This window comes from Ovis canadensis, chromosome 12 (genome assembly GCF_042477335.2).
Source record: "Ovis canadensis isolate MfBH-ARS-UI-01 breed Bighorn chromosome 12, ARS-UI_OviCan_v2, whole genome shotgun sequence".
Taxonomy (NCBI): Eukaryota; Metazoa; Chordata; class Mammalia; order Artiodactyla; family Bovidae; genus Ovis; species Ovis canadensis.
In genome coordinates, this window is record NC_091256.1 from 90,091,206 (window position 1) to 90,109,587 (window position 18,382).

Sequence of the window (18,382 nt, forward strand, 5' to 3'; positions counted from 1 at the left end):
ACCCCAAAAACCCCTTCTACAGGTAAAAGTAAATATACACAATTGTTAATACTGGTTGGTTTGGCTACTGTGGATGGCTTTTTATTAATATTTGTCAAATTTTCCTTAATGAGAACATGTCACTTTTGTATTTTTCATTTCAAAAGTTTATAGAGATTTTGATGATACTACAAACCTCATAAAGTTCCTTCATTGCCGCAAGCTTAGACTCAAACTTTTCCAGACTCCAGACGGTTGAGACCCCGAGCTGCAGGTTACGGACCCGAATACAAGCGTCAGAGCTGCTTCCTTTATCTGACACAACATGTCTGAGAGAGAAACCAAAGGAAAAAATGCTTCTCCTAAAATACACATAGCAAATACACATAACCGAGAGATTCTGGAAACGGAACAGCTCCCGTAAAACTCAGTCCACCGATTAAGTCTCTCCAGAGTTAAGTACTTCTGTTATAGTTATAATCGGGTCTAGGATATACTATATACTAAAATAACTTCTGAATAGTAACTTTTTAAATTGAAAATTCAATATTGCACATTTCTTTTAAAATGTGGAATACTAATAAATTCTCAACTCAAAAGAAAATTAGTAAATTCCTAAACCAGCTAAAATTACTGTTTATAAAATATTTTTAAAAGCCTTATTCACTCCAGAATGACCTCTGAAAAGGGAGTCTGGAAGTGCCCCTCAGGGATTCTGATACCTGCTCACTCCTAGACGGGCATGTAGAGTACTAAAGAAACTCAACAACAACAAAAAAATCACATAAAGGGCAACTAGTTAAAAGCAAAGATGAGTTTACTAATAAGATAACTGCTCACCTGCCAAAAACGTAATTCCTGTTTAGCCTGCTGCTGATGGCGTTGGCTTCCTGAATCATGACGGACAGCTTCATGGAGCTCCAACTGGGCTGCGCTGGCAGGAGGCAAGGGGGAAGGTTGAGAACACGGGCGTGAGCACCGACACAGCCCTGGGCACACCCTCTGAAAACCCAGCTTCACACGAGGCGTGAACTGCGCATCGCAGACGGGAAGGGCGCTAACTCAGGCACTTTCCTACAGCCCTCACGGCGAAATAAGACATTCTTCACCCAAAATGAGGTCTATCACCTAGGAGGCAGGGAAGGAAAGTAGAGTTCACAGAGATAGGAAATGCCAAAGATGCTGCTTTTCCTCCTAATATTTCTAAAGATCTTCTCTTTTTCCTAAGGTCTAAGTTAAAGCATTAGATGAAGGATACTACAGCTTTAACTTACACAGAAACACAATCCTTTTATATTTTGCCTGAAATTTTAAAAGTATATAGATAGATATAGACAGAGATAGAAATACATCCGGAAATAAAAACAATTTTAGTCCACAATTCCATGTTCCTAATTCGGATTTAAGATTTTACCAGAGACACTTTCTATGTTGTTCAGTCAAACTTATAACCAGCATTCCCATTAAAAGCATTTTTTTGAAAGAAGAAAATTCATTATTCAGGTGAATTAAAAAAAAAAATCAGTATTCGTGGCAAGGCACTATTTTAGGACCTAAGAGCAACAAAAAGAGGAATTTACAAAATGTTCTTGTCTCTTGCAAGAGGCATAAGGAGCAGCCCTGCAGAGTAATTTGACAGAAATGCTGTGGGGAGGGTTGGGCACAGCTACCAGGTGTCCCTGCTGAGACAGGGCCTGGCCCACGCCCTGCGGGAACCCGCTGTGCGGCAGCCTGGGGGCTGCCACAGGCCTAGACCCGAGGCCCTCCAGGAACACGCGCTGGCTGCTCCCGGCCACAAGTCACAGGGGGCGGAGCGAGAAGAGAACCGAGAGGCACGCCTACCCAACGCGAGGGGCGGGCCGCGTTTGTGCAAACTACGCAAACAAACGCATCTTAAAAGTCATGACAGAACCCAGGAAAGGTGAGCATGGACTAGATCCTCGTGAGCGTAAGAAACTAATGCGAGTATTTTAGTTGTGATAACAATATCAGAGTTGAGCTTCAGAGAGTGACAGAGAAGAGAGGCCTTATCTCACTTGGAGACACATAGGGGCGTATCTGCAGATCAAGTGGTAGGTTGCTTGGGTTTTGCCTCGGAACTCCAAGGAGGCAGCGGGCTGAGCAGGGGCTGGAACAAAGCTGAATTGTGTGGGGAACTGTCGAAGACGGCGAAAAGTATGTAAGGGTTTACTGAAGCAATCTCTGGGCTTTCACAGTTTATTTGAGATTTTCTGTAGTTAAAATAAATTTACATTGAAAACATGCTGTGTTCTACATAGGAATGTAGAAATGTACAAAAAAATAACTTCCAAGTAAGAAAGAAAGTGATGTGTGCAATGATTACACACAACTTAGACAATTCTTATAAAGTAAGAATTCAGAATTAGACTAAGACATTTTAAAACACATGATACACATGAAAATAATACTTGGAATTCTGTTTACTGTTTGGTCATGTAACTAAATGTTCTAAAAACAATAGCTCATGCAAGTTTATCTAGAGCCAGAGAAGCCCGTTAACTTGCAGAAGTGAGCATTCTGAATACACACGGATAACTGCCATCTTAGTGACTGTATGGAATAGCGCACGTTTAGAATGCCTGCTAAGGCCATCCTAACTCACCTGCGAAGGCTTTATCCCTGTGGCTCTGATTCTGCTGCAGAATCTGCACTTCCTGAGCAATCCTTTGCTTCTCTGTTTCTAGAGCTTCCAGAATTTTTGCGTGCCGAATCCTGTGGTCTTCTAAAGCCTGGGTGACATTCATTCACGTGGAGCCGCACACGAGAGCATGCGGAGAGAGGAATTATGAACCAGACTGATAACGGCAGCACACGACATAATTCTCATTCCACAGGACGCGTTTTATTAAGCAGGAAAGGCTTTTTAAAAATGACTTATACAGTATCTTTAGAAAACAATTTTTTTCCCTCCACAAAATCAGGAGGAATTTCCGATGACATAAACTTTTTCTTCCCACTGATAGGAGTACAAAAGTCTTCAGGGAAAAAACTAATCAAAAAAGCCCACACGTAAGAACATCTGCTGACTAAACTGAACGGTTAAATGAAAACAGCACCGAGAAAGCTCGTTCGACACTAAGAAGCTACCTAATAGCCCACCAGTAACTGTTCACGAGATGTGACCTGCTCTTAAACTCTCCGAGGCGGTTCACTGGCCACTCGGGCTCTAGATCTAATACCCGTCTTCTCACCAAGCTCTAGTAGGAGTGTTTTCAGGTTACTGACAGGATCTTCTCTAACCCACCTCCACTATAAACTCAGAAAGAAAACAAACAAAGCTGTTGCTTGAGAGTCAAACTTGAAGGCACAAGAAGTCAAAGCGGAGATGAGAGCAGGGGCTCTCCCTCCAGGATCAGTGGTGCCTGCTCTGGGGCCACGCACGAGGGACTCAGGGCCCCTCGGAGCTCTGGCCCAGCAGTGTTGGAGGCACCGGGATCTCACATCCCCCGGGCGAGGCTGGGCCCCTGGTCCAGCACCTGGAGAGCACCGCCCAGAAGATGCCTCTGCCCTCAGAGAGACGAGGGATGCTGGGGCCCCAGAGCCTGCCCGCTGCTCCTCCCATCCTGGCACCGGGATGCAACCGGTACAGGAGTGAGCTGCGCCCTCTGCCCTGTGCCACAGCGTCCCTCGGCATCTGTGTGATGGTGTGACAACGGGGGAGGACGGACACTTCGGCCAGGGAGACTCCGCTCACCCTCAGACCTGTCACTCCTGTGTCACGCGGCATCCACGTGATGACAGGGGAGGAGGGACACTTCGGCCAGGGAGACCCCGCTCACCCTCAGACCTAGAGCTGGCCATCGCCCTCAACAGAACCTAAGTTCTTTAAAACAAAATCCAGTGACTTCCCTGGCGGTCCAGGGGTTAGCAATCCGTGGGCCAGTGCAGGGGACATGGGTTCCATCCCGGGTCCGGGAGGACCCTACGTGCTGCGGGGCAGCTGGGCCCGACACCACCACCACTGAGCCTGCGCTCTGCAACGAGGAGCCCGCACTCCGCACCCAGAGATTAGCCCCTCTCGCTGCAGTGGAGACGCAGCACAGCCAGAAATAAACAAATGGATAAATTTTTTTAAAACCCAGCCTCCCCTCCAGACAGTCACACTAGCCACACGATGAGGTCACCTGCTTCGCCGCCAGGGCCTCCATTTCCAGCCGCTTCCTGTTGACGTGAATTTCCTGCTCAAAGCGCTGCTTCGCCTTTTCCAGTTCCTCAATCTTGTGATTCGCCTTTTCGTTATTTATTTCCTGGATCTTCTTCCTTTGAGATTCTTCTTTCTTTAAGCAACAATAGTAAAAAGTAAATAGGGCAAAACTACAGACCAATTCTTCAAAAACAACATCAGTTGGCAAAGAGTCTGCCTGCAATGCAGGAGACCAGGGTTCAATCCCCAGGTCGGGAAGGGCCCCTGGAGAAGGAAATGGAAACCCACTCCAGTATTCTTGCCTGGAGAATTCCACGGACAGAGGAGCCTGGTGGACTAAAGTCCATGGGGTCGCAAAGAGTCAGACATGACTGAGCAACTAACACACAAATAGGGCAAAAATACAGAACAATCCTTGAAAAACAACATCAAAAAAGCACAAAAGTTCCACTTTTAAAATCAATGCACAAGAAACTGACTCAGGGATGGAAAAGGGGCCCTGGAACGTCCCCACCTCATCTAGGTTGACTGACCGACTGAAAAGAACACACCACTCGCCCACCCTCCCGAGCACTGGCCCCTGGACGGTGCAGGAAAGCTGATGTCCAGCAGACAGGAAAGCCGAGGCCCGAGGAGGGGATGGAGCCCCTTGGAATCTCCTCTTCCCCGAAAGCGGCGTTTCCCCGGGACGCCCCGGGCCCAGCTAGAATCCTGAGTTTCCCCGGGACGCCCTGACGGGGAAGGAAAACGGCTCGGCCTCCTACCAGCTCTGCCTCCAGCACTTTGATCTTGCTCTCATACGCAGCTTTCTGAGAGGAGAGCTCTTGCTGGGCCATTTCTTTCACGATCTGGATCCCTTGCATCATCTCCTCCTTGGCTCTCACCTCAGCCTCCTTTATTTCTGCCTCAAGCCTGCAAGGCAGCGAACAGTCACAGCGTGGGCTGGCAAGCCTTCACACCAGAGGAGCTCTCAACTGTATTGAGACGTTTGCAGTTAAACCAAAGTTCAAACCTCAGAACTTAAATTTCTGACTTTCTGTCAAAAGCATTCCTAAATTTTTATCAGCTTGAAAACTGTTTATGCAAAATACAAAGGAGAAAATACAAAAGCACGAACATTCACTTATTTCTGAGCCGCTCCGCTCTACACACAGGCGTACTCACTGTAACCTCTGGGCCATCAGCAAATCGTTTCTGGCCGACTCGAAGTCTTCTGGGCCCTTGCTCACAGGGTTCTCTCTGCTGGGTGGCTGCTCCCTTTTCTGGACTTCCACTGGATGATTAAATCTAAAATAATGATCGCCACCAAGAATCACCCGATCACCCTAAGGCACACAAAAAATTGACCACTGGAGGTGAATCCAAACCAGAAATCACCGTGGGACAGATGATCACACTCAACAATTCAACACAGTCTAGTGTCACCAGTGATAAACATAGAATCACAGCAGCTAACGTGTGAAGTGCCTGAGAGAGTCAATTCCTAGGCAGGCTGGTAAGAAGTCCAGGCTCCCTGAGGAGGAGAAAGAGGTCTGGGGCCCCCCTTTTGAGTCTGTGTGAGAAGCTTCCTCTGTCCCTTTTTCACTTTAATAAAACTCTGCTTCACAAAAGCTCTTGAGTGATCAAGCCTGGTCCCTGGTCCTAAAACTAAATCTTCTTTGGAGATCACGAATTCGACATCATTCACCGTAAGCTACCGCACCGTCCATATGCCAAGAACTAGGGCAGACAGGCTGCATACATGCCTATTATTAACCCAACTCTAGGAACGAGGACGCCAATAGAGCAGAGGCCGACAGTCGCGGTGCTGAGCACCGGCTGAGCTCAGTCTGCAGACACTGCCCTAAGGATGGGGCACAAGCTGATGCTCCCAGCAGCCCTCTCTCCACCCGCCCTGAGAGGCAGACACACACACACACCGGGCACAAGCTGATGCTTCCAGCAGCCCTCTCTCCACCCGCCCTGAGAGGCAGACACACACACACACCGGGCACAAGCTGATGCTTCCAGCAGCCCTCTCTCCACCCGCCCTGAGAGACAGACACACACACACCAAGTGACCATCGGCCTTGCTTCACCTGCAACAGAATGTTCAAGCCTGTTCCCCTAATGTCATCGTTAAAGTGCCTGGGGAGGGTAACACAGTCACCTAGGCTTAAAAACATCTCAAAGGTCAAACAGCAGCTGGTAGGGCTGAGGCTTGACCAAAGCCCAGCTCTGCCCGGGACATGTACTGGTGCTGCGGCTGGGCAGCTCCCGAGGGCTGGTCTCTGCACAAAGGCAGGCGGTTTGTGAAACGCCAGGAGAGAGAACTTGAGAGCTAGAGAGTCCCCCCCTCGCTCTGAACCGGGCTCAGCAAAACCGAATCCCTTGCCCAAAGCAGAAGAGCTTCTTGCGTCTCAGCAGCAGCTAACTTACATGGTGCAACACCGTCGGCTCCGAAATCAGTTTTCCATTTACGTATGTCTTCGCTTCCCCCGCCGGGATGATACTCACTGTCCCATCGGAATTGGTGATGGTGCTGTGAAGACAGGGAGCCCGTGGTTACGGTGATGGATAGACTGACGAGGAAGGAAAAGCGGGCCACATAATGCTCCTTGGGGTGTTCCTTCGGTGCTAAGGTTACTATCAATTTATGACAATAGTAACGTAGAAGAATCCCCTTATTTTCCTTCCTTAGACTTTGAAGCTTTGCTGAAAAAAGCCTGGCTTCTCTAACAACTCTATCCAGCAGAGGTGGTAAAGTTTTTCATTGTATGTATTATGATTAACACTACTTAAAAAAATACTAACCCCTCTCCTCCCAAAATGAAAAATGAATACACAAACATTAAAGGGAAATACGTTAAAATACTTACAAGTACTGACCCGTGTACTCTAACCAAGGGCCAGGCGAGTCGGGGACCTCCTGGCCCCCTGCTGGACTCTTCGCTCCTTGGGGGCATGTTCTGTATCTTTGCCACGAGTGTAAATACTGCACTTACTTGTTACAGAAAACAGCTAAGAGAAGACCGAGAGGAGCGGGAGATCACGGACCCAAACCACACCACGTACAGACATCGCGGAGCTCAGATGACTAAGACCGTGCGGTATTAGTGACAAAGCCACTCTGTATCATCAGAAACTTTTTGTGTGAACACCACATTAAAAATAAAAAAGCCACATCTTATTTAAGATATGGTACTGGTAGAATTGGTTATTCACAGGGAAAATAAATGAATTTAGATCCCTACTTCACACCAAACAAAAAATTCCAGACTACTTAAGGACTTAAATGGGAAAGCAAAATTTCAAAACATTTAAAAGATAATTTAGGAGACTATCTCTATAACCTCAACACAGAAAGGGTTTTTTTTAACAAGACACAGAAACTGACAACCATAAAGGAAAAGATTCACTTGCGTGACAGACTAGGAACTTTGATCCATTGAAAGGTACCGCGAGAGAGAGAAAAGACGAGTCACACACTGGAAAAGCTATTCACAACGCATGAAACTCACGAAAACTTGCCAACCAGATACAGAAAGATCCGCTACAAATTACGAAGGAAAAAAGAAACAATACAATTGAAAAATGGACAAGAGACAGGGAGGAGCTACAAGCGAGCACAAACGAGCTACAAGCGAGCAAGCGAAAGCGGCCAAAGTACGTGAGGATTACCAGCCAAGGGAAGGCAGACAAACGCCCACCGAGACGCCGGACTGCGTCCACCAACAGTGCTAGGTGTTGGCAAGGATCTGAGGGTAACAGGAACTCTAAGCGCCAACTGCGGCAGAACTGACGATCATTCTGGAAGGCGATCGGAAACCACCTCATGAAGGAGAATGTGCACATATCCGCAGGCTGCTCTCTCCCCTCCTAGACACACTTAGGGCTGCTTCCCAAACTTGGGAATTACCGTGACACGGTAACTGCAAAGTCACCACGCTCATACAGCACGCGGGCCAATCAGAAGGGGGGCCCAGGCGCCAGGCTGCCCCGAGGGCCGTCTCGCCTGTTGACACTTACTCCAGGGATGCTCTACCCGTTTGTACCAGGAGACGTGTCACAAGCGCTCACAGCAGTGCTGTGGGAGTGCAAAGTGAGAAACCGCCAGCCATCTACTGACAAAACAGTCCGGTAACTCCACACCGCGTGAGACTTCGCAGCCGGCAAAACGCAAGTGCGTCCACAGAGATGAATCATGAAGACGCACATGGAGCTAACGCAGCGCACACGAGCCATCACCCCAGCAACACACGCAGCATCGCTCCACGCACAGGAGCAGAGGTGTAAATTCATCGTCCAACCAAAAATCCGGCCGTAAATGATGGATACAAGTGTCATGCCTAAGACTGTAACTCCAAGAAATGACCCCTTGGCCATATCACACGCACAAATCAGAAACGCAGCAACACTCCTCACAGGAGAGCAGCAGGCCCACCGTCCACATGGGGCGCCCTGACCGCTGGCAGTCCTGGCTAGCAGGGCCCCTCAGCGGCGGTCCTGGCTAGCAGGGCCCCCCTCAGCAGCCGTCCTGGCTAGCAGGGCCCCTCAGCGGCCGTCCTGGCTAGCAGGGCCCCTCAGCGGCCGTCCTGGCTAGCAGGGCCCCTCAGCGGCCGTCCTGGCTAGAAGGGCCCCTCAGCAGCGGTCCTGGCTAGCAGGGCCCCCTCAGCAGCCGTCCTGGCTAGCAGGGCCCTCTCAGCGGCGGTCCTGGCTAGCAGGGCCCCTCAGCAGCCGTCCTGGCTAGCAGGGCCCTCTCAGTCACACCAGGGCCTCAGCGTGAATGGAGATGCGTGGGGAGGGAGCTGCAGGCGGGCAGGATCTGAGGGACGCACCAGTGGTCGTCGGCGATCAGCACCCCCGACAGCTGGATATCGTGGCTGGAGCCGGGTCTGCACTTTCCGACTGTGGTTGTCCCCTCTTTAATCATGTATGACAGGATCTCTGACAGCTGAGGGTCTTCGCTGAGATTGACCAGGTTTGGCAAATGGTCATCCATTCGAAAGGCAATTCCTACTTTCTAGGAGAAGTCAGGAAAATAGTTAACCTTGATCAGGAGAATGAGACTGTTAAACCCACCTAAAATGAAAAGCCTGCGTTAAATGTGAAAGTCACAGGACATGTGACTTGGTAATTAACAGCCTCTTAGACCCTCTCCTCGCGATGGCCCTGGAAGTGTGGCCGGCATACTTCTTAGAAGCCTTGCAGGGTGAGGCTGACCCTGCGTCCCTCACCAGCCTCGGCCCACTCAGGGCTCAGCCTGGTGTCTCCATGTGCCTGTCCTCACCCACAACCAACCAGCGGGTCGGGTCCTGTGACCGCGTCTCTGCGGCCACCACCGGGTCCCCTCACCGTGACAATAACCTCCTGATTGCACGATGCAGGGCACACCTTTCAGGCACCATTCCCCACTTCCCGTCTACACACACCTCAGGAAAACCCTCTTGAGCCTGTCAGCTTCCCTCCTTTCTGGCCCCTGCACCCAGCCCCCCAACACCAGCCAGCCCACCCACCACCTGCCCTGACTCTCGTCACCTCCTCCCGTAACCCCAGCCATAGCTTCGAGATGGGTGCCTTTCCCGGCCTTCGTCTTTCCTCCCTTGAACCCTCTCTCACACCCTCACCAAGAGAACCTGTCCAGACCCAGGCTGATGGTCCCTCTCCTTCCACCTAAAGCCGGCCGTGGCCCTCCCACCGACCCTCACTGCACTGTGGCCCAGCTGTGGCCCCCTCTCCAGTCTGAGCCGTCCCTGCAGCCACACATCTGTCCCTAATTCTCCGGGCGTCAGGCTGCATCACGCCTGTGCGCTTCTAAGCCCGGTATTTCTCTGCTTAGACGTTTGACTTTGGAAACCAACAAGCTCCTACTCACTGTACAAGATTTTGCTTAGTTGTCCCTTTCTGTTCAACGTCCTCCCAGTGACCACCCTCATCATGGAGAATTACTGCCGCTCCCCTGCCACTGCATCAGGGCGACTCACAGGGCACAGCCGGGGCCACCACCGTGTACCCACCAGATGGCACGTGCGTGGTTCAACGCTCCAATCACACGGCACTTCAGCAAACCCCTCTCTGGGTCACAGGTTCTCTGGATTCACCTCGGCCTCCCCAGGCCTGGCACAGCATCAACATGTGATATTGGTTGAGCCAACGTGAAGAGAACTAGATTGTTCGTATTTTAACTTTCCAAACGTGATATTTGTTGAGCCAACATGAAGAGAACTAGATTTCCCACCAGCTCACAGGCTCTAAGCCATGACAATCCTGATCTTAAAGCTCCTCCCAAGAACTCCCTCTAAGAGTTTGCTCTGTTCGGTCGGTATACACCGAGCATTGGAGAAATTCCACCTGCGTCTTTACTGGCACACCTCTTTGCAAACTTTCTAATCGGTTTAGAGCTGAAATGATACCTGCAGCTCCTCTGTTACTTGAAGTCTTCTTTTTTCGGCTTGTTCAAGCTTTTCTTTCCACACTCTTTTCAAAGAAACACAAAAGAGTTTAAAAAAGTTAAAAAATATCTACATATATAAATCATTAAGAATCAAGACATAATGAACAAAACTTAGAAAACCACTCAGGAGTATATAAAATGTCATGGTCTGGGGACGAGCTGCTCCACTCGTATGGGAGGGAGGGCTGAACACAGACCCAGGCGCCTCCCCGCCGGCCCCCCGCCCGCTCAGGGAGCCCGGGCAGCCCGGGGCCGCTGCCTGGCGCCTGGCGCCCACCTCTGCATGTCTGCCATGTGTCTCTCCTGCTGATGCAGCTTCATTCTCAAGGAGGTTATTTCTTGCCGGCAGAGCCTGTATCGCTCAGGGTCAATGTTCTGACTGCTTCTTTGGGCAGCTTTTAACTTTTCAATCTCTGCTTTCAATTCTAAACATTTGTAAAAAGGGGCCTGATTAATGACATTTGATATACGAGACACGAACATCCAATCTTCTATTTGAAGTCTCAACAACCACTAAGTGAAATATTACTTTAATTACTTACAAATCCCTACCTGGCCTTAACCTGAAAAACCACTCTCCTGTTAATGACTCCCTCCCTCTTAGCAGGATGGCCACAAAATGTATTCTCCAACACAGGGCACTAGTCTGGGACGAGAGGCGCGAACCAGCCGTGCCCCGGCACACCGTAACCCATCAAGACTGGGGACAGACATCAAAGGTTTTCCAAGCTGGAATTCAGAAGACTTCTGTTTAATGGAAATGGCCCCGCTGTAGAAGAGAGCGGATGCAAAGGGGGAAAGACTGAGCGGGAGCCAGCCCGCACCAGGGCGCCATGCACGTCGAGCCGCGGCGGGCAGGACGCAGGGCTCGGGCAGGACGCGGGGCTCGGGCAGGACGCGGGGCTCGGGCAGGACGCGGGGCTCGGGGAAGCGCGGCCTGCGGGCGCGGAGCGGGGCGGCAGCGCTGAGCCAGGGCGGCCGCTGCTCCCAGAGGCCCCGGCCCCGCCCGGGCTCGTCCTGCCTGCTCCCCCACGGGCTTCCTGCAGTCTGCGCGGGAAGGTGAGGCGGCGCTGCTGCAGCCAGCCTGGGAGGAACACCCTCGACTCCCTAAGACCGCTCATTTTCACGACTGAGGAGAGTGAGGGAGACGAAACCCGAGCCTGAGCCTCACCCCGGATGAGCCCGGCGCTGAGGTCCTCGTTGACCCTGGCGGCGGTGACGATGCTGCGGGCCTGCGCCGCGTACCTCAGCGTGCTCAGCGTCTCCTCCACGCTGCTGCCCGCCGGGCTGACCGCGGCCACCATGGCGGTTTTCGAGTTTCCGCTCAGACTCTCCTTCAGCAGCCTGGGCGGGGAAGAGCAGCGACCTGACCCACGGGCGCCCGGGAAGCGCCGCGCACACCGCGGGGCAGAGACGCGGCGGCGGCCCCCGCTCGGGCGCCACCTATAGGAGGCTTCTGGGACTGCAGCTCGGCTTAGGCCTCCGAGCCTTTACTTCCTCTCACGCTTTCTATTTTCTTTCGTGAAACAACAGTCTGTGCGGAGATTTTAAAACGTGGGTAACTATCCTATCTTTAGTGAAATTCCTCTCCCCACACTAGCCTGGGAACTGCTTCAGGGAGGGACCCTGTCTGGTCGGCTTTGAGTTTCTGGAGCCACCACGATGGTTCAAAGCCCCTGCTTGCAAGTGCAGAAAATGATGGATGAACATCATAAACACAAGCTTTGTTCTCTGTTACTAACATATGCAAAAGCCTTATTTGAGAGGGAAAAATAAGCTTGAGGCTAAAAAGCCCATCTTTACGAATACGGAATGAACCAGTCTCAGCTTTCAAAAGTTATTCTTAATTTTCAAGAGGCATTAAAGAAAATCAGACTGCTCTCTGAGAGGCTTTGAGGTGGCAATTAAAACATAATAAAGTATAAAGACACACTGCTGTCAAGGAGAGATACGTCCTTCTCAGAACTGAATATTAAATCGATACGCATTCACTCATGGAAATCCTTTTTGAACCAGCCAGTGTGCGCCAAGCTTCCCTTTCCACTCACAGGAGTGTCTGGTGATACCACGCGTGCCCAACCACCAGGCACGAACGAGAGTGAACACAGTAACAGAGGCTGACACTGTCCCAGCACGCACCGCGTGTTACGAGCATCTGTGCGTGCTCAGTTACTCAGCCATGGACACACCGTGTTATGAGCTTCTGTGTGCACGCTCAGTTACTCAGCCATGGACACACCGCGTGTTACGAGCTTCTGTGCATGCGCGCTCAGTTACTCAGCCATGAACACACTGCGTGTTACGAGCTTTTGTGCGCGCTCACTCAGCCATGGACACACCGCGTGTTACGAGCTTCTGTGCGCGCTCAGTTACTCACCCATGGCTGACTCTGCAATCCCGTGAAGGGACTACAGCCCACCAGGCTCCTGAGTCCGTGGGATTTTCCAGCAAGAATACTAGAATGGGTTGCCATTTCCTTATCTAGGGGGTCTTCTCAGGGATCGAAACTGTGTGTCTCCTACGGGCAGGTGGGCTCTTTACCACTGCACTCCCTGGGAAGCCCCCGAGAGTTTTTACATCCATCATTCACCCGCACTATCCCAGCTGACTCAGTGGTAAAGAATCTGCTGGCCAACACAGGAGACTCGGGTTCAGTCCCTGGGTCAGGAAGATCCCCTGGAGGAGGAAATGGCCACCCACTCCAGTATTCTTGCCTGAGAATCCCATGGACAGAGGAGCCTGGAGGGCCACAGTTCACGGGGCTGCAAAGAGTCAGACACGCCTGTGCGACTAAGCACACACACACACACAACCCTCACAGACAAGTCTGGACACACACCCGCTATTACAGGCAAGGAAACAGGCGGGAGGCTATCAGGGTCAAGTCCAGGCAGCCTGGCTCTTGCACCCACACGATAGTTACATGAGTCGGCCTATGCCCCTTTCCCACACTACTCTCTGTATCTTGTACAGTTCTTTACTCTTCAAGAGCTACTTGCCATGTGAGGACAGACTCGCGGTAAGGAATGAACACGCTCCGCCCACCAGCCTGCTCGGACAGTGCAGAGATGACCTTGCCCAGGGTCAGCAGCGACTTGTTAATGCTCACGCCTTCCTGGGGACAACATCAAACACTTTAATCAAACGTAACTGCTCCAGAATAAATTTGTTTCACAAAATATATTTCTTCTCTAATTGCTCCTTGGAAGAAAAGCTATGACCAACCTAGACATCATATTAAAAAGCAGAGACATTACTTTGCTGACAAAGGTCCATCTAGTCAAAGCTGTGGTTTTTCCAGTGGTCATGTATGGATGTGAGAGTTGGTCTATAAAGAAAGCTGAGCGCAGAAGAATTGATGCTTTTGAACTGCGGTGTTGGAGAAGACTCTTGAGAGTCTTCTTGGACTACAAGGAGATCCAACCAGTCCATCCTAAAGGACATCAGTCCTCAATATTCATTGGAAGGACTGATGCTGAAGCTCCAATACTTTGGCCACCTGATGCGAAGAACTGAGTCATTGGAAAAGACCCTGATGCTGGGAAAGATTGAGGGCAAAAGGAGAAGGGGACGACAGAGGATGAGACGGTTGGATGGCACCACCGACTTGATGGACATGAGTTTGAGTGAACTCCGGGAGTTGGAAGGACAGGGAAGCCTGGAATGCTGCAGTCCGTGGGGTCGCAAAGAGTTGGACATGACTGAGCTACCGAACTGAACTGATAATCACCGAGTAAACACTTTCTTTCAGAATCTACCAACTTCCTTTGGATTCAAAGTCTACTGTTTCTGAAAAGCAATCATAACCAAGAACTATGAATCCCTTTTAAGGCTCAGATCGCAGTCTATAAAGTGCAGGTTCAGAGAGGGTTTTTTTCGGCTAAGTATGCTGAGCTTGTAATCTTCTAAAAACAAAGCACAGGGGGCACTTTACCTTCAGCCGCTCCCCGCTGGTCCCGGTCGCTGAACACCGCTCACTGCCAGCCAGGTCCACGAGGTTTATGCGGCTCCGAATTCTGTGGTCCAGCTCCTGCCCCTCCACAAATTCTGTCTGGAGCAAAAAGGCGTTAAAATAACACATCATAAGTTCTTTCATGACTTGCCATCAGCATAAGTCTGCAAAACAGAAAGTTACGCAAGATTCAAGCACAAGGGATAAAGACACTTTGTTTCCTTGACTCGGTGACAGTTTATCAGAGCACAGCACGCAGCGCGGGGACAATGCCGAAATAAAAGAGACGACTGTAAAGGGCTAAGAGCCTGTAACTGCTCAATTACATTAAGGAAACAACGATAAATCGAGAAAAAGCCTGATTTATAAAAGTGTTGCTTATCCCAGCACTGAAGTAGCAAAATGTTTAAAAGCAACATAAATGTCCAACATCAGAGAAAAACCTGAGGACTTTTAATAGTCAAAGGAATGCTATGTAGCTATAAAAGACAGTATTTTGCAAATAATTTTAAAGGCATGAAATCATTACAGATTTTGTAAATTTGTGATGTGTGACTGTAAAACAATTGAAAGGTTATATACCAAACTGTTGAGGGGGTTTATCTGAGTGGAGCCTACGGCTGAATCTATTTTGGCTGAGCCTTCACCATGGCTCCTGGGCTCCTCACGCTGCAGCAGGCAGGCTCTAGAGGGAGACGGCTCAGCAGTTTCGGTGGGCTGGGTCTTAGCTGCAACGTATGGAATCAAGCCCGGTCCCCGGCTTTGGGAACGCAGAGTCTTATCCATTGGACCACCAGGGGAGTCCCTACATTATTTAAAATCCTTTACCTTCTGACATGTTTTTGCAAACACAAGTATTATGTGTTATTGATAATATATTACCATATATTGATATGATGTGAGTCATTGTGTGTATGTGCTAAAACCCAATCATGCTACATACTTATGTGACTTTGCTTTTACCTTTGATTTAAAGGAGGAAATAAGGACAACATACAACTTGAAGACAGCGAGCATCTTTCCTAAGAAAGCCCTCAGCGACACGGTACCTTGGCCTGGGTCATCACCAGCGTGAGCACGGAGTGAGAGCGCGAGCTCTTGTCGTTCATGCTGGTGGCGGCTGTGGCCTTCTGCTTGTTCCCCAGCTCCAGCCAGACCTGGCGAGGGAGGCGGGCCAGAGCTCAGATGGCGCCAACCAGGGCCAAGTGCGAAGCAAGCACATATACACACACCAATAATCATAATCACTTTGCAAAATAAAATTATCAATACATATTTATTTACTCATTTGTATTACCATTTTCTAGTTGTTCATTTTCTGTCTCAGAAACTTGAATCAGGAGATAATACCTTGAAAAGGTTATTTCTATAACTGTAAACTGACATGATAATCAGTTTAAATTTTTAGTTTAGAAGAGTATTTCTTTTTATTAAAGTTTACACAAACAAAATCAGTTGATTATAAATTAAGATTAACCTTTTATTTATGAGAACAGCAAGTTAGGGGAAATAATCTTGTATTTATGACTCTGATCTATCTAGTGAACAGAAAACAAAATACAATCAACCTTACCTGGATATCAGAATAAGAACTGACAACATTCCTATTTTAAAAGAGCAAAAAGACAAAATCCATTTTACTGATGATCAATCACACTCCTGCTCTTATAAAACAACCGCCTTTCAGTTACATAATTACTCCATGGACATCACAATGGAGCAGACATTACTGTATGGATTGCGGCAGTCTTTCATTCTCTCCATTCTTAGGTAGGAAACAAAATATAGTGCTTTAATTTTGTCTAATTTTTTAAAATATGATTTTTCTTGATATAAAGAACCTTAGCATTTGAACACTGGAATATCCAAGTCTAAGTCAGGAGACCAAAATATAAACTTTTAACCCCTATGTTGGCGTAGGTACCCGTATACACACATAGGGTGTGGTTCGGCCAAAGGTGCATGTTTAAGTACGGGTGCACGTGGGTGTGGGTTTGCGGGTGTCCTGGGTCTCAGCACAATTCCAGATTTACTAAATGGAGTTAAATCTTTTCTCACCACTTTCCTTTTCCCTTAAAAGAGCATTTGGAGTTGAAAGCCAAACACATGACTGTCAGCACAGTTCCAACTCCAAGCATCGAACTTGGCGCCTTCTCCCCTCCGCGGTTTAAAGGGACACAGAAAACAAGCGGCTCGAGAAGGCAGGCTGGACTCAGCGGGTGAGTGGGGAACGAGAGGTCAGAGAAGGTAACTTCACTCGGTGTGGTTAGTCCTCTACGAGCGCTCACAGAGAGAAGCACGAGCAGCGGCTAACTCTCCATTTGGAAAGAGGAGGGACGTCTGACTGGAGAGCATCAAGGCCAGAAGACAGCAGAGAGGCAGCGCCTGCCGGCCGGGGGGACCCTCAGGAATACAGCACGCCCCACCTGCCCGCCGCCGCACTCGCGTGGACAGGCCCCGCCCGCCCGCCCGCATGCCGCACTCACGTGGACAGGCCCTCGATGTACGGGCCCGAGGCAGGGTGCTCCCGCACTCGCAGCTGTGGACAAACACAAGCTGCGTTAGCAAAATACAAATATTCTATATAAAACGGACTTCCAATTATCTTTTTTTCTATATTTTGAGTCTACAGTAAAAAGACTTGTCTCCACTTTGCCCAGAAATAAACATTAGGTTCTCACAGAAACATACCTGCAAGGCACCCGGAAACTGCCTCAGGATCACAAACCAGTCACGTTCTCAGTGTTTGACGGTAGATTTACTATGACACCAAATCTAACGGCTTTCTTGGTGGCTCACGATGGTATGACCACTCACCTAGAGCCACACATCCTGGAAAGTGAAGTCAAGTGGGCCTTAGGAAACATCACTATAAACAAAGCTAGTGGAGGTGATGGAATTCCAGTTGAGCTATTTCAAATCCTGAAAGATGATGCTGTGAAAGTGCTGCACTCAATATGCCAGCACATTTGGAAAACTCAGCAGTGGCCACAGGACTGGAAAAGGTCAGTTTGCATTCCAATCCCAAAGAAAGGCAATGCCAAAGGATGCTCAAACTACCGCACAATTGCACTCATCTCACACACTAGTAAAGTAATGCTCAAAATTCTCCAAGCCAGGCTTCAGCATTATGTGAACCGTGAACTTCCTGATGTTCAAGCTGGTTTTAGAAAAGGCAGAGGAACCAGAGATCAAATTGCCAACATCCGCTGGATCATGGAAAAAGGAAGAGTTCCAGAAAAACATCTATTTCTGCTTTATTGACTATGCCAAAGCCTTTGACTGTGTGGATCACAATATACTGTGGAAAATTCTGAAAGAGATGGGAATACCAGACCCCCCGACCTGCCTCTTGAGAAACCTGTATGCAGGTCAGGAAGCAACAGTTAGAACTGGACATGGAACAACAGACTGGTTCCAAATAGGAAAAGGAGTGCGTCAAGGCTGTATATTGTCACCCTGCTTATTTAACTTCTCTGCAGGGTACATCATGAGAAACACTGGGCTGGAAGAAGCACAAGCTGGAATCAAGATTGCCGAGAGAAATATCAATAACTTCAGATATGCAGATGACACCACCCTTAGGCAGAAAGTGAAGAGGAACTAAAAAGCCTCTTGATGAAAGTGAAAGAGGAGAGTGAAAAGCTTGGCTTAAAGCTCAACATTTAGAAAACGAAGATCATGGCATCTGGTCCCATCACTTCATGGGAAATAGATGGAGAAACAGTGGAAACAGTGTCAGACTTTATTTTTTGGGCTCCAAAATCACTGCAGATGGTGACTGCAGCCATGAAATTAAAAGATGCTTACTCCTTGGAAGGAAAGTTATGACCAACCTAGATAGCATATTCAA

At 49.2% G+C, this 18,382-nt stretch overlaps 1 protein-coding gene across 2 annotated transcripts in view; it reads right to left on the reverse strand.

Moving 5' to 3' along the window:
* KIF14 (kinesin family member 14) overlaps nt 1-18,382 on the reverse strand; it is a 42,779-nt gene that overhangs the window by 13,298 nt on the left and 11,099 nt on the right. For both annotated transcript variants that reach the window (XM_069544988.1, XM_069544987.1), the window contains exons 6-21: nt 17,016-17,068; nt 16,103-16,133; nt 15,579-15,686; nt 14,512-14,628; nt 13,577-13,692; nt 11,749-11,921; nt 10,855-11,002; nt 10,537-10,600; nt 8,962-9,146; nt 6,563-6,665; nt 5,309-5,469; nt 4,909-5,056; nt 4,125-4,277; nt 2,603-2,729; nt 820-913; nt 176-308 (exon numbers count right to left, since the gene is read on the reverse strand). In XM_069544988.1, the coding sequence (XP_069401089.1) occupies nt 176-308; nt 820-913; nt 2,603-2,729; nt 4,125-4,277; nt 4,909-5,056; nt 5,309-5,469; nt 6,563-6,665; nt 8,962-9,146; nt 10,537-10,600; nt 10,855-11,002; nt 11,749-11,921; nt 13,577-13,692; nt 14,512-14,628; nt 15,579-15,686; nt 16,103-16,133; nt 17,016-17,068 (1,914 nt within the window). The remainder of the gene's footprint in view (nt 1-175; nt 309-819; nt 914-2,602; nt 2,730-4,124; nt 4,278-4,908; nt 5,057-5,308; nt 5,470-6,562; nt 6,666-8,961; nt 9,147-10,536; nt 10,601-10,854; nt 11,003-11,748; nt 11,922-13,576; nt 13,693-14,511; nt 14,629-15,578; nt 15,687-16,102; nt 16,134-17,015; nt 17,069-18,382) is intronic.